Below are 13022 nucleotides of genomic sequence, written 5' to 3' on the forward strand. Positions count from 1 at the left end.
TTTAAATGACGGTGTTATTTATTAATCCATAGAAACTGCAACTTAAAAAGTTGCAAAAAAATTATTTAAATTTTTATTTGGCTTATAAATAAGCCTCGAGTGTTCCTTAATTTTATACAAAATATATGCCAAAATTATAATTTTAATTAAATTATAATTAGGTGACTAAAATTGTTATTATAATTTCGATATCAAATTACATTTTGCTGCAGAGGTATTTGGAACAGTAACAACAGTTTTTGTCGCTTAAATCGTTTAACTAGATTCTTTTAAAAACCACGAAGGACACGTCTTTCCTAAAGTTTGTTCCAGCCTAGAACTAATTTGGTATTGTCCTGTACTATTGTGTTTCAGAATTAAATTCGAACGGTTCTAGAACCTTGAAAATAAATGTATATTTTGGGAATTTTTAGCAGTTAGGATTAAATTTCATGTAACGGTTGCCTCTAGATACTGTTGTCAAGCGTTTTTGAACGCCTGAAGTATTCTGTGTAAAATAATTTTTGTACATTGTTGACGTTTGAATTGATTTCATTACTTTTACTTTACATTTTCTTATTTAGCTAAATAAAAAAATGTCAACTATGTGATTTGCGATTTTCATTGTCCTTTATTTTTTATTAAAATGGTAGACATTTCTCGTGGTCAGCTAAATAATAGCAGTTTTTTTTTAATTAAATGCAGCTCCACCTATGGTAGGGGTGAAGTGAATCATTGAATTGACTACTAAATCATATCAATATATGATCTAGAAATTAACTAGCTCTACAACTACCATTCCCGGTCCCAACACTTCTAAATTAAATCAAGGGCTTTCTTTCGTGAACCAAAATGTTATTTATAAGAATCTTCTGGTATTTCGATATTCGATTTAGTTGTTTTTCTTGGAAAAATTCTAGTAACCACGCATTCGGTAACGTCATTTCTAACTGACCAATCGGTGTTGAGCTTGCGTTTGAATTTTTTGTCATTTGACAATTTTGAAATTTGACAGCAGTTTTAATTACAAATAAATTGGAAAAAGGTAGGTTAATATTTTGTTTTGTTTCTGTAGTAATAACTAGTATATTTTCTGAATTATGACTTAACTTTTATAAGGCAATAATTTAACCAGCAAATATAAAATTAATGGTAATCTATGTAAGCAGTATAGATTTTAGATAATAAATTGCGGTCGGCAGGCCAGGAAGGTTAACCAAGAAAACCCCAAAATGCAAGACGTAATACCCTTATATATGGCCAAATGTGTGGAGGATCTTGAAAAGATCGCGGTGCCACCCAATTTGCTAAAGGCGACGAAGGCCCGGACGTGTGTTTCTCAAAATACCTAATTCTCAGTATAACTATGGTACTATGTTTCAGATTAGAGAATGGCTTGAAGAGCTTGTACGTTACGTTATTGACTGAAGTAGCAGACCAAGAGAAATGTTTTGTATTGTCTTTACGATACCTCTCTTTATATGACAAACTATATCAAATAGGTGATAAAAAGTTCCTGTCTTCGATGTACTCATCTCAAGTGAAAATGGTAACTCAAAAGTTAGTTGAGGTAAAGTCAAGCTTAGAACAGCGGTATCGCGATGAAGAACAGAAGCAGCAGGTGGTCCAGCGCAAATCAATTAAAGATGTTGGAACTGAAACTGACTCTGAAGAGGAAGACAATACACTATTTAAAAGTATTTTCATAAGTAATATTGAATTTGCACTAAACTTTGTGTTTCAGGAGACTATATATCATGCAAAGAACTTTATGCTGCAATAGAAAGTGGAGTGGATTTGCTGCTGGTTGATATAAGAGCCTATAGTGAATATGAAGTCTCAAAAATTAAATTCCCAAACATTATCAATATTCCTGACAGTATAATAAAACCGGGGTATAACTGGTCTTTAATATTTTTTTTGTTTTAAATCATGTATTTTTAGCTTGTCAGCTAATACAGTTGGGTTGGAATTAGTCAATGAAGCCAAATACTTGTGGGATAAAAGAGATGAATTTGACGCCATTGTCTTTCTGGATTGGAGTTCCAGTTCCAGTACAATAACCAGTACCAAGTTAACCATTATGAAAACTGCTGTTGTGGAGGTATTAAAAATTTCAGTTGCTTTAGTGTATCTAGATCCTCTTTCTCTTTATACAAAACATCTGGATTCCTTCTGCGTTGGTTTTTGCTAATTCGAAATTTCACCAATGATCCTGTTGGCTTCTTCAGAGCTTGGAACTCTCAACACCTTTGGTCTGTCAAAGACAAACAGCATATGCAGCAAAGAATACATTGGAGAGACTGGACTAAAGATATCCACTAGGCTTAAAAAACACGAAAGAGCCTTATGACTAAGACAAATAAACTCATCAGCTGTTGCCGAACACAATCGCGGAACCGGACATAACATTTTATTTGGTAAAACTGAAATTCTTGCATGTAATCAATTCTTCCACCAATGAAAAATTCGAGAGTCTATAGAAATCTATAAGCAACCTAATAATCTTAAACGCCACTCATGTCTTTATCTGTCACTAATATGGGAATCAGTCATGTAGACCCTGCCACTCATTTAGCTCTGCCGCCCTCAAACAATATATAAGCAGGTACAGAGTAAAATGAAGAAGCCCACATGATGATTGGCAACACATCAAAAGTTCAACTCAGCAAAAACCGACGCAGGAGGAATCCAGAAGTTTTGTAAAAAGTTTTATAATAGCCTGTGGAAGTTTCTTTGAAAAATCCTTGTTCTCTGTTGATTTTTAGTGGGATTGTCTCAGAAGCTATTCCCAAGAGCCTGTCATATTAGATGGAGGGTTCATAGACTTTGTGGAGAGCTATCCGGCGTTAGTCACTAATGTACACACCATCATTGCAAGAAAAAATGAGGATATTGATGAATTGCTTGAGTTGGACACTGTGATATATCCCAAATCAAACATATCAGAGATGCACTTGAAGGAGTTCACCATTGAAAGACTCGAAGAGTCATTCTCTAACGAGGAGAGTGAGGAGTTGAAAGTTGAAAGTTTAACTGATGACCTACCAATCGTCGCTGACGAATTGAAAGAGGAAGCAGCTGACAAGCCGGCAGCATTAAAAGGAGGTAAACAGGAAACTCCAGAAGAAGGCAAGGAGACTGTGGAAGAAACACGCCAGAGATTACTTAAGGAAGCAAGAATCAACAAAACCAAATTATTGAACTATGCCAGGACTCTTAGCGTTACAGATTTTGTTAGAGGAGACCCATGGCAGCGGCCAAATCACGCAGTGCCACCATTGGTGAGGAGGGAAATCAAGCCCGCATATGTGAGTATTTTTAAGGGTTTTTCTCATAAAAGTTTTAATGTGTTGTATTGCAGTTTCCTCCCGGTTTCAAGGGGTGGTGCGGTTTAGTAAATATCCGGAATACTTGTTACATGAACACTGTCCTTCAGTGTTTGAAGTGCGTACCAGTGATGCGCAATATTTTTTCATTTTCTTCCCATTATGAGAATTTAATAACACGTGAACCTCCACTGATTATACACCCTTTTGCCAACGTCATCCGGGAATTATGGGAAGGAACCGAATCGCAGAAAAAATTATTTGTTCCGCAGGAGTTCTATCTGGCAGTTTGTAGTTTGGAGCCTATTTATAGGCAAGGTAATCACGAGGATTGCATGGAATTTTTCTTGTTTTTGTTCAATCAACTCAACCAAGACTGTGCCTATGATATCGAAGCCAAGCGAATCACGATCGAGCGGGAAAAAGCTTGGTATGAGCATTTGCAAGGGAGAACCTCAATATGGGTGGATTTGTTTTACCACCAGTTTCACGTTACCAGAATTTGCGAGGCTTGCGGACTGAAAGCCGATACGTACGAAATCGACAATACTTTGATGGTGTCCTTTCCGAATAATTCTTCTTGTGAACATCTGAACCAGTTAATCGAGTATACTATGAGCAAACAGAAAATTTTAGACTTCAAGTGCACCAAATGCGACCACCTGGGAGTTTACATGAGTAAAAATATAGTGGTTGAACCGGAAATACTGGTTATCGTATTGAAGAGGTATTATCAAACGTCGTGGCAGGAAACGAAAAAAAGCAATAGGTTTATCAACTTTGACCTCACCATGAAGTTTGGGAGGTGCACCTACAGACTGTATTCCATGGCGGAACACCAGGGCACCATGAGTGCGGGCCACTATTACGCTCACGGTTACCTGGACAACAAGTGAGTCCCTTTTATTATTAATAAGCAACACCTTAATGCGAGTTGGGTACTTTTCCATTTTTAGGTGGGTCGAATTGAACGACGCGAAAGTCGGAAAACAGTCAGTCGATTGGTCGACTGTGAAAAAAACCGTTTGTGCCTTTTTCTACTGCAAAATCAATAAAGCTATGTGAAGTTACCCCCCACCCCCCTTCTAATTTCCACAAAAGCTTTAAATTAAAGAATTATTTATTTTTGTTAAATGTTGAAAGAAAGAGGTTTTACGTTTCATTCCTATATAAATATATTCTAGTATAGTTATTTTTGATAATGCTGTTACAGCGACTAGTCTTAGTGATAATAGTAAATGTGACGTTCGTCTTAATGAATATGTGCCGCGAACCACGAAGCCTTTTAGGTTTGCGAGTTTGTCTAAAACTTGATAAATAAATAATATTTTTTCATTTTTTTTCGTGTTTTATTTTATTCCTTCGGCAATGGGGGAGGGATATCTTTTATATATGACCTACAGATTTAGTCCGTTTATTAGGTGTCTATCATTATTTGCGAAGCTGCGTCGTTGACCAAGTTATTTATGTCCCAGAGGGTCTTCAAGATTACCAAAAAAAGATCTATATACTCAAATAAGCAAAAAACTATCTAATCTAGACTATGGTCGCCGGTAAAATACCAAACAATACAAACACCATTAACAAAATTGATTAATATACTAAAAAAAAGTAAATATACACTTACTATTCAATCTTTTTTTTTAAATGCAAGAAAATATTTTTAAGTTTTGTGTCCGGATACCTATTGGATTTTTTTTCACCTACGTGACAAATATTTTAGCGAGAAGTTGGAAAAATTCGCCGATACAGTAGGGTTAAACAAAAAATATTGAAAAAAGTACTATTTATTTATGCTTAACTAAAACTGGTTCGCATTTTAGTTCTACTTTGTACTTGCTTGCCAGCAGTCAGTGTTAGTTAAGTTATATGTCAACATTATTCTATTTTTACTGTACCAGTACCAATTCGAACGGAGGGGGAATTAAATGCATTTTTCAACATTTACATATCTCTCGTAGTTTGCAATCGATTTGACTAATTTTTGCGCCGTTTGGTCTTTCACAAAGAAGTTTAGTTTCCAACAAATAATCTAGGCAGTGATTTTTGGGAAAACTGATATTTTAAATACCTCAAACTCAATATTCAAAATTCGAGTTGCTCAAGCCTTTACACTTTATGTAGTATTAGAACCGGTTTAAAACTAGTTTTGAATAGTTTTTAAAGGGCAATTAGCAATGTAGACATCATTAATAATATGTAACAGAAAGCAGCACAAGTTCTTAAAATTAATATTAAGTTGAAACAGAAGTACCTAAAAATGATCATATTTTTCTTCATTCCCGATGCATTATTTAAAGTATTTAATCTGTTTTAAATATAAAACCTTATAAACTTCAAATGGTATTGTTTTTTTTTTTGGAAAATCAGGCTTTAAAGGCTTAAAGGCTAAGAGTCGCAAAATATGTGGTCCAAAAATATAAATATATAAAAGGCAACAGGATAGTTGGCGAAACGTCAGCAAATTCGACTCATCAACAGGAGTTTCTTTAAAAAATTATTAAAATAAGAATTTAGAATGACATTTTCGGCTAGTACACGACAATCAAATAATAAAAATTACGTCACAAAATTCTTAGCGTTTGTGGTTTTTTATTGACTTTCTAAAATAAATTTTCGTACCAAGTACTGCTTTAAATTACTGGTTCAAAAAATAAGCAATTTTTAGTAAAACCTACCAATTCCGATTAAAGAGGTTTTAGAAGTATATCTAATTTATATAAATAATTGGAGGCTAGCTAGTGTCGTCACCCGGTTTACTTAATTTTTTAAGTATGCTGCGGTCTCCGCGCCGAATGAAAATCACTTTTCGCTAACTAACCATTCGTTTTCCGTGGGTATATATAAAATGTTGCGGTGTAGTGCGCGACTATAGGTTATTTTGATTGAAACACTAAACTTTCAAGAAATTTTGGAGGCACGTAGGTATTAATAAATTCGCATTCAGAAGCGCATCTATAATGGCGTTCAGAGTAACAAATAAGGGAACCATTAAACTGGCCCAGCAATTAATAAGGGTGATTATTGTCAAATTACATAATAAAAGTGTATAGTAGATATTTGAAATATTTCTCAGGCACAATCGACTATGTCCTTATTCGAAATTCAACACAAAACGCCGCTGATTAAAAAGCAGGTAATATACCGTCCGAAGATGTAGATATATAATAACCCGGTGCTCCTGGTGCAGACAGCCATCCCCGTGGCACTCTATGGGGGCCGTCACGCAGTCACCATGCTTCCTGGAGGCGGCATCGGCCCGGAGCTGATGGAATATGTAAGGGAAGTTTTTAAGTATGCAGGTGCGCCCGTAGACTTTGAAGTCATCGACATAGACCCGAAAAGTGAAGATGAAGATGCTTTTCATTATGCTATCACCTCCATTAAAAGAAACGGGGTGGGCATTAAAGGTAATCGCGGTTTTATGATGATGCCACCTCATTTTTTTAACTTCTATTAATAAGGTAACATCGAAACCAATAGCGAAAGTGCTGGGGTTACATCTAGAAATGTTACTTTGAGAAATGAACTGGACTTGTTTATAAACATCCTCCCTTGCAAGTCCTTTCCTGGAGTGCCCGCTCGCCAAAAAGATATCGACATTGTTATCATTCGGCAAAACACCGAAGGGGAATATGCTATGCTCGAACACGAGGTAATTCAGGTTTTCACGAGTAACAAATGGCTAAGAATGTCGAGTTGTAGAGCGTGAATGGAGTCGTGGAAAGCATGAAAGTGGTAACGGAGTCAAATTCGGAAAGGGTGGCTCGATACGCGTTCGAATACGCGAAAAGAACCGGAAGGAAGAAAATAACGACGATCCACAAAGCAAATATAATGTAAAACTTTTAACGGAGTTAATCTATTCCGGATAGGCGTGACCGTCATTTTCAGGAAATTATCGGACGGTTTATTTTTGGAAACTTCGCGAAAAATCGCGAAAGAGTATCCAGAAATTGAGCACAATGACATGATTATCGACAACTGTTGCATGCAACTGGTGTCAAAGCCGCATCAATTCGATGTCATGATTATGACTAACTTGTACGGAAGTATCGTGTCGAACGTCGTATGCGGACTCATCGGCGGTGCTGGTATATTATCAGGACGAAATTATGGTGACCATGTGAGTATATGGTACCATGGTTGACAATAAAACGATAACAGGAAAGTTTCCCTATTAGTACGCAGTATTTGAGCCCGGGACTAGAAACACGGGCACGGCAATCGCAGGTAAAAATATCGCTAATCCTTTAGCCATGTTAAACGCTTCGGTAGATATGTTGAATCATTTGGGGCGAAAACAACATGCCAATTTAATCATGAACGCCATGCGTAAGACAGTCTCCGAGGATGGACTTTTAACCCCAGGTAACCATTATTATTTTTCTTATTTTCCTGGTATCAATGTGGAGGTCTTCAGATTTAGGTGGCACCGCGAAAAGTTCCGACGTTGTTCAAAGAATTATCGATCACGTACTGCAAGCGGATATCAGGCCATGGTAAATTCATTATCTTTGATAGTTGTGGTGCGGGTCTTGGTTTGTGACTAACAATACCTACTCTTTGTGTTATACGGAGAGCTTTATTTCCAACCCGACTAATAACTAAAAAGTGCCACTTTTATTTTAACACGCATCGAAGGATCGCGAGCTGCGCAGTATTGTAGACTTTATACATTCCGCGGAATATTTTTCTCAGTATTAACACGCGTTTATTTTATTTTTACTTCTGTTGCAGAATCACCCGATTGTCTCTCTTTGAGGTAACTTTTACTGTATATATAATATTGTTATTATAGACTAAGAATTGTTGTAATAATAATAATATAACTATTTATTGCCATGTTTTATTTTTTAATTTACAAAACCTGAATCCTCAACAATATAATATAACAAAATATAAATTTTCTCAAAAAAATATCAACGGCGGAATGTGGTTTAATTACAAACTCGGTTTGTACCATTTGTACGATCCCGTGTAAGTAAAGTTATTATTTAATAACAGCTCGTCGGCCTCTTTTGGTCCCCTGCTTCCGTACCTAAAACAGAAGGAATCAGTTTTATTATTTTAGATGAACATATATACAAAAACTAACGTGTAAGGGATGGGCTTGACCCGTTCCTGTTCGATTTGATGTAAAAGGGGTGTGAAAATTCGCCAAGCCTCGCTCAGTTCGTCCGCCCTTACGAAATGCATTTGGGACCCACAAAAAACATCCAATATCAACCTTTCGTACGCGTCAGGTAATTTTACATGCTAGAATAAACATTAAAATTAGCGTAATAATATCTGTATAAAAGTGCGCGCCTTTTACAGAATATCTGGAACCGTATGTTAAATCAAGTTCCGTTTCTTCCATATCGAAAGCCATTCCGGGAGTTTTAACCATAAGCTTAACATAAAGAGCTTCGCCGGGCTGTACCCTAATAACCAACTCGTTTCTTTTTGGCTTTCCGTCAAAAATATCGCCCGGTACATCTTCAAATTGTATCCTAACTTCAGCTTTGCGTTCGTTGAGAGCTGCAGATTAATTTGATACCGCCATGTTCTTAACGCAGTAGATCATTTACCTTTGCCGCATTTCAGTATAAACGGAACCCCATCCCAACGTTCATTGTTAATGCGCAGAACTGATAACGCGTAAGTGGGTGTGATTGAATCTTTTGGTACCGTTGGATCGTCCAGATAACCCAGTTTCGCTTCACCTTCCTTCTGCGGGTCTCCCACGTACTGGCCCAACACTACATCATTTAGCTCTAAGGGTTTTATCGATTTTAGCACTTTTACCTAGAAAAATACAAAATAATTCTCATTTATTTTGCGAAATATTAATAAACGATACTTTTTCATTTCGGATGTCGTCCGGATGACAAGTAGCGGGCTTTTCCATCGCGACCAATGTCAAAATTTGCAAAAGATGGTTCTGCATTATGTCCCTAATGATTCCAAATTCGTCGAAATACCCGCCCCGCCCCTGCGTTCCAAATGGTTCTTTGAACGATATTTGGATGGATGCGATATTATCTCTATTCCAAGTGGGACCAAAAATTCGATTTCCAAATCTATAAAATCGCAAATTGAGTCATAGAGCAGGATAACTTCGACATCGTCACCTCAGCGTCATTAAATTTTGAACCATTTCCTTCCCTAAATAATGGTCAATCCTGTAAATTTGTGTTTCGGAAAATAGCGTGGCCAAGTGATCTGACAATTTCTGTGAACTATCAAAGTCGCGTCCAAAGGGTTTTTCGATAATAATTCTCGTCCAGCCTCTATAATAAACAAAGACATGCAGTTGAGAAAATAAATTCACGCGTTTATTACTTTGGAGCCATGGACGTATTTTTGATGTGAATGGTGACATCTTCAAAGACGGAGGGTGGTAAGGCCAAGTAGAAAAGCCTATTTGCTATGGGCCCCTTTTCAAACTGGCTAATCTCTTGATTAAGCTTTTCAAAATCAGTCCTGTTGTTGTACTGTCCAGATAGATAATGATTTAGGGTCCAAAATTCTTGGTACCTAGATGCTTCATTAGGTTTAACTTTCATATAGGGCTCGCATTTCGTTTTAATTTCCTCTATCGAAGTTTTACTCCTTGCGTAGCCAAAAAAGAAGGTCTTAGCTGGCAGAAGATTGTCTCGATAAAGCCACCAAAGCGTTGGGTAAATTTTTTTTCTCGCTAGATCCCCCTTAAGCAATTTACGTTAGCACAAGTGTTTGAGAGAAAGAATAATGCCACTTACTGAAGCTCCTAGAATAATAAATACGTGGGGGTACTGGCCATCGAAATGAGTCCCGTCATGGTCCATGTCTTTCGACTTTAAAGACTTTCGGTAGAGGGCTAAACATATTTCCGAATTTTTGGCATCTAAAAACAATGTTTCCTATATATAAATATATAACTGAAGAACCTTTTGGTAATTTTAATCAATACCGTCACACTCATTGAAAATTATTCTGTTGGCCATTTTCGGGTTCCTTGTTGATAATTTTAAAGCCTAATAGCTATACTTAAAATGAGTATCTATTTTAACGAAAATTTAATATCAGATGACTTTCATTCCACTTCAATATCATTTATTCAAGGTTATGCGCGTTTGATTGCCACAAACCGAAAACAAAGTTGACACGAAGTAATTATTTATAAATTTTCGCGCGAAAACATCGTTTTCGTTATATTTCGCGGACGTTAAAATTGAGCTATATTCGGTAATGAAAAATGCCGGAAAATAAATCCTAGTCCTGCTCTGCCCTTCGTAAAAAAAAAATCCAGTCGCCGATATATTTATTTATGATACAACGGGACAACTATGGGTGCGATTATTCGAGAAAACTATATTAATTTGTAGAAAAGCTCCGCGTTATATTGCAACAAACTTAACTTCCTTCCGTTAATTACATTTAACTTTTAAAAGTCTTAAGACATTCCCACGCACTTATGGCCGCGCCATTGGCGTGGGAAAATGAAGTTCCATAAAATTGGCGGAAAAGATACGCGACGACTTCCGCATGTGCCTTTATCAAATGTCTAGTTTTTTTAAAAATTTAATATTGAATTTAAATTTTTGTTTTCATAATAACCTGAATATTAGTGATGAAGTGTACATTTACTAAGTTGTACTTACCATTGCACGAGACGGTAAAAATTATTGTTCAAAAATTCGTCTATTCATCATTTTATACTGCCAAATAAAATAGTTATACCTACGTCAAGGTCATGCAACAAATTTGATCCCGTCTTTAAATTACGTATAACTATAAGGTTGAATTTAATTTGAATAATAGGATAAACACGCGATCTTGAAGATACCACAAACTGAAGATCGTTTAGTTTTCAAATGAAACGATTAAAAAAAAAATTACCTTTTTTACCGCTTTTGAATTTGATTAGCAGAACGAATAAAATGCTTAACTAGCAATTTAAAAAAAAAAAACGAACGCGGTACAGAATCGGAATGGGTTAAAACCGGCAAGGTTTAAAAAAAACTTACTATTAAAATTTGGAAAACTCGACATCTTTTGCAAGTTTCTTATATCAACAAACCAATTTTGTTAAACGCGAATTGTACACTAGAAACAACTTAATTTCAGATAGCTTTTAAGAAACTTTTCGATCACTATCTATATGCATCTATTGGCTATTTTGAGATTGTATTATCTGCTAAATGAACCAATTAATATCGTTAAACGAACAAAACGTTTTCAGTTTTGTCGATTTGATGCCGTAATTTTCAAAATCTTCTTTTTTGCCACAGAGCCGTAATTACAAAATTACATAATTATATACGCACCTGTTGTTGCGTTAGTGACACTATCGAAAGCTCTAACCGCCCCGATCAACAGACACAATTTAAAAAATGCGCTCATTGTTGCTTTCAGTCATAACAGTTGGTATTTATATACATATTTTGGTCCGTTGCGGTTAACTCACGTGTCATAATAATCCTTTTTAACCACGTGAAAGAAAAAAAGAACCGCTCTCTTTCCGAGTCTTACTCAAAGCTCCCGAAATGGCAATTTTTACTTACCTAACTTTGGCAGAAAATTCATGTTGTATTTTTTTCTATAAACGCATACACAATCAAATTATAGTTGAAAATAATAATAACACGGTCCCAACAACACTGTTTGCCCAAGGCGATGGCAGAGATCGTTTAGCAAGATTTTGTTAGGAAAAGGAAAAAATTGGTCTATCCAAATCTGTGTAAGAGAGAGAGGACACACGAGACACCTTCAAACGTGCAAACAAGTACCTACCTATTCATAATGACTTGCATTATTTTAAAGATGATAATTCGTTCGAAAATTTAAATACGGATAACGAAATGTGACCGGTATTAGGTTCCGTGCGGTAAAAAGTTTAGAGCGACTCCATCGCTAAGACGAAAGGAAGTAGAAGTTAATTCTTATTATTAACGCACAAACTTTTTGGAGACTTTTTATTAAAGTAATATAGTTGTATGTTGCTACGTTTCTGTTTCATTATTTTTTTTAATGTAATAAATGGACACCCATTCGTTTTTCTCATAAAATCTTTAAACGCACTTGACCGACCTTGTTCATGAATATTTCAAAATAATTAGTACGTAATTGGTACTAATAATATACCTACCCACCAGAAACTGGTTTCTCATTTTTTTTTTATTACCAGGACGATGTTGCTCGTTACAACTGATCATTAAATCGCTATTTGATATTATGGTATGGTGACTTTTGCTTTTTTTTCTTTCGTTTTGCACACTATCACACGTTTAGATTGGCGCCGATAACAAACGCAAAAGTATCGATACATGTTTTATTTTGGGCAAAAAATATACATCACAATGATAATACTATAAGTTGGAGTGTGTGAAAGTCGTAGGTCTAACAAAATAAAGAATACTTCTGTCGAATAAATAAATAGTTAAGCTATTATCTTCATTCGGGTTTAAAGGCCGTCGTCGATTGGAATTACTTCCTAACGTTTCACTAGCACGAGTGGCGAGCTTCTTCAGAGGTCACCTCTGAAGAAGCCGCCACTCGTGCTAGTGAAACGTTAGGAAGTAATTCCAATCGACGACGGCCTTTAAACCCGAATGAAGATAATAGCTTATCAACGGGCCGCGAAAGCCTTAACCAATTTATCAAATAAATAGTTTTCTGTGAAAAGGTACGTTTTCATGTAGTCGTTCCAAAACTCAAGTAAAAATTACATTTATATATATATATATA

General features: G+C 35.9%; 3 protein-coding genes across 9 annotated transcripts; 2 read left to right on the top strand and 1 right to left on the bottom strand.

Annotated features, from left to right (window-relative positions):
• Positions 1 to 933: 933 nt before the first annotated feature.
• LOC132708668 (ubiquitin carboxyl-terminal hydrolase 8-like) lies at positions 934 to 4608 on the top strand. Of its 3 annotated transcripts, none has more exons than XM_060681146.1 (8): positions 934 to 1024; positions 1154 to 1309; positions 1363 to 1676; positions 1724 to 1874; positions 1924 to 2083; positions 2748 to 3290; positions 3344 to 4200; positions 4265 to 4608. In XM_060681146.1, the coding sequence occupies exons 2-8, from the start codon at positions 1212 to 1214 to the stop codon at positions 4371 to 4373; spliced, it is 2232 nt and encodes a 743-aa protein (XP_060537129.1). In that variant the 5' UTR covers positions 934 to 1024; positions 1154 to 1211; the 3' UTR covers positions 4374 to 4608. The 3 variants fall into 3 exon arrangements, with proteins under 3 accessions (XP_060537129.1, XP_060537130.1, XP_060537128.1); XM_060681147.1 differs by having other exon boundaries at positions 997 to 1024; positions 1161 to 1309; XM_060681145.1 differs by lacking the exon at positions 934 to 1024 and having other exon boundaries at positions 1034 to 1309.
• A 1538-nt stretch (positions 4609 to 6146) lies between these two features.
• LOC132695576 (isocitrate dehydrogenase [NAD] subunit gamma, mitochondrial-like) lies at positions 6147 to 8153 on the top strand. Of its 2 annotated transcripts, XM_060659903.1 has the most exons (9): positions 6147 to 6325; positions 6385 to 6444; positions 6499 to 6718; positions 6773 to 6963; positions 7014 to 7147; positions 7203 to 7434; positions 7493 to 7679; positions 7732 to 7810; positions 8049 to 8153. In XM_060659903.1, coding segments are annotated over exons 1-9 (1161 nt in total). In that variant the 5' UTR covers positions 6147 to 6268; the 3' UTR covers positions 8050 to 8153. The 2 variants fall into 2 exon arrangements, with proteins under 2 accessions (XP_060515886.1, XP_060515885.1); XM_060659902.1 differs by lacking the exon at positions 8049 to 8153 and having other exon boundaries at positions 7732 to 8042.
• LOC132695575 (glucose-6-phosphate 1-dehydrogenase) lies at positions 8130 to 11999 on the bottom strand. Of its 4 annotated transcripts, none has more exons than XM_060659900.1 (9): positions 11840 to 11999; positions 10055 to 10179; positions 9636 to 10000; positions 9425 to 9583; positions 9154 to 9373; positions 8882 to 9098; positions 8626 to 8831; positions 8407 to 8567; positions 8130 to 8349 (listed from the first exon to the last, which is right to left on the bottom strand). In XM_060659900.1, the coding sequence occupies exons 1-9, from the start codon at positions 11859 to 11861 to the stop codon at positions 8253 to 8255; spliced, it is 1572 nt and encodes a 523-aa protein (XP_060515883.1). In that variant the 5' UTR covers positions 11862 to 11999; the 3' UTR covers positions 8130 to 8252. The 4 variants fall into 4 exon arrangements, with proteins under 4 accessions (XP_060515883.1, XP_060515881.1, XP_060515884.1 ...); XM_060659898.1 differs by lacking the exon at positions 11840 to 11999 and adding an exon at positions 11603 to 11750; XM_060659901.1 differs by lacking the exon at positions 11840 to 11999 and adding an exon at positions 10937 to 11096.
• Between the last annotated feature and the right edge of the window lie 1023 nt (positions 12000 to 13022).

Source organism: Cylas formicarius, unplaced genomic scaffold (assembly GCF_029955315.1).
Source record: "Cylas formicarius isolate icCylForm1 unplaced genomic scaffold, icCylForm1.1 PGA_scaffold_12__32_contigs__length_19106922, whole genome shotgun sequence".
Classification (NCBI taxonomy): Eukaryota; Metazoa; Arthropoda; class Insecta; order Coleoptera; family Brentidae; genus Cylas; species Cylas formicarius.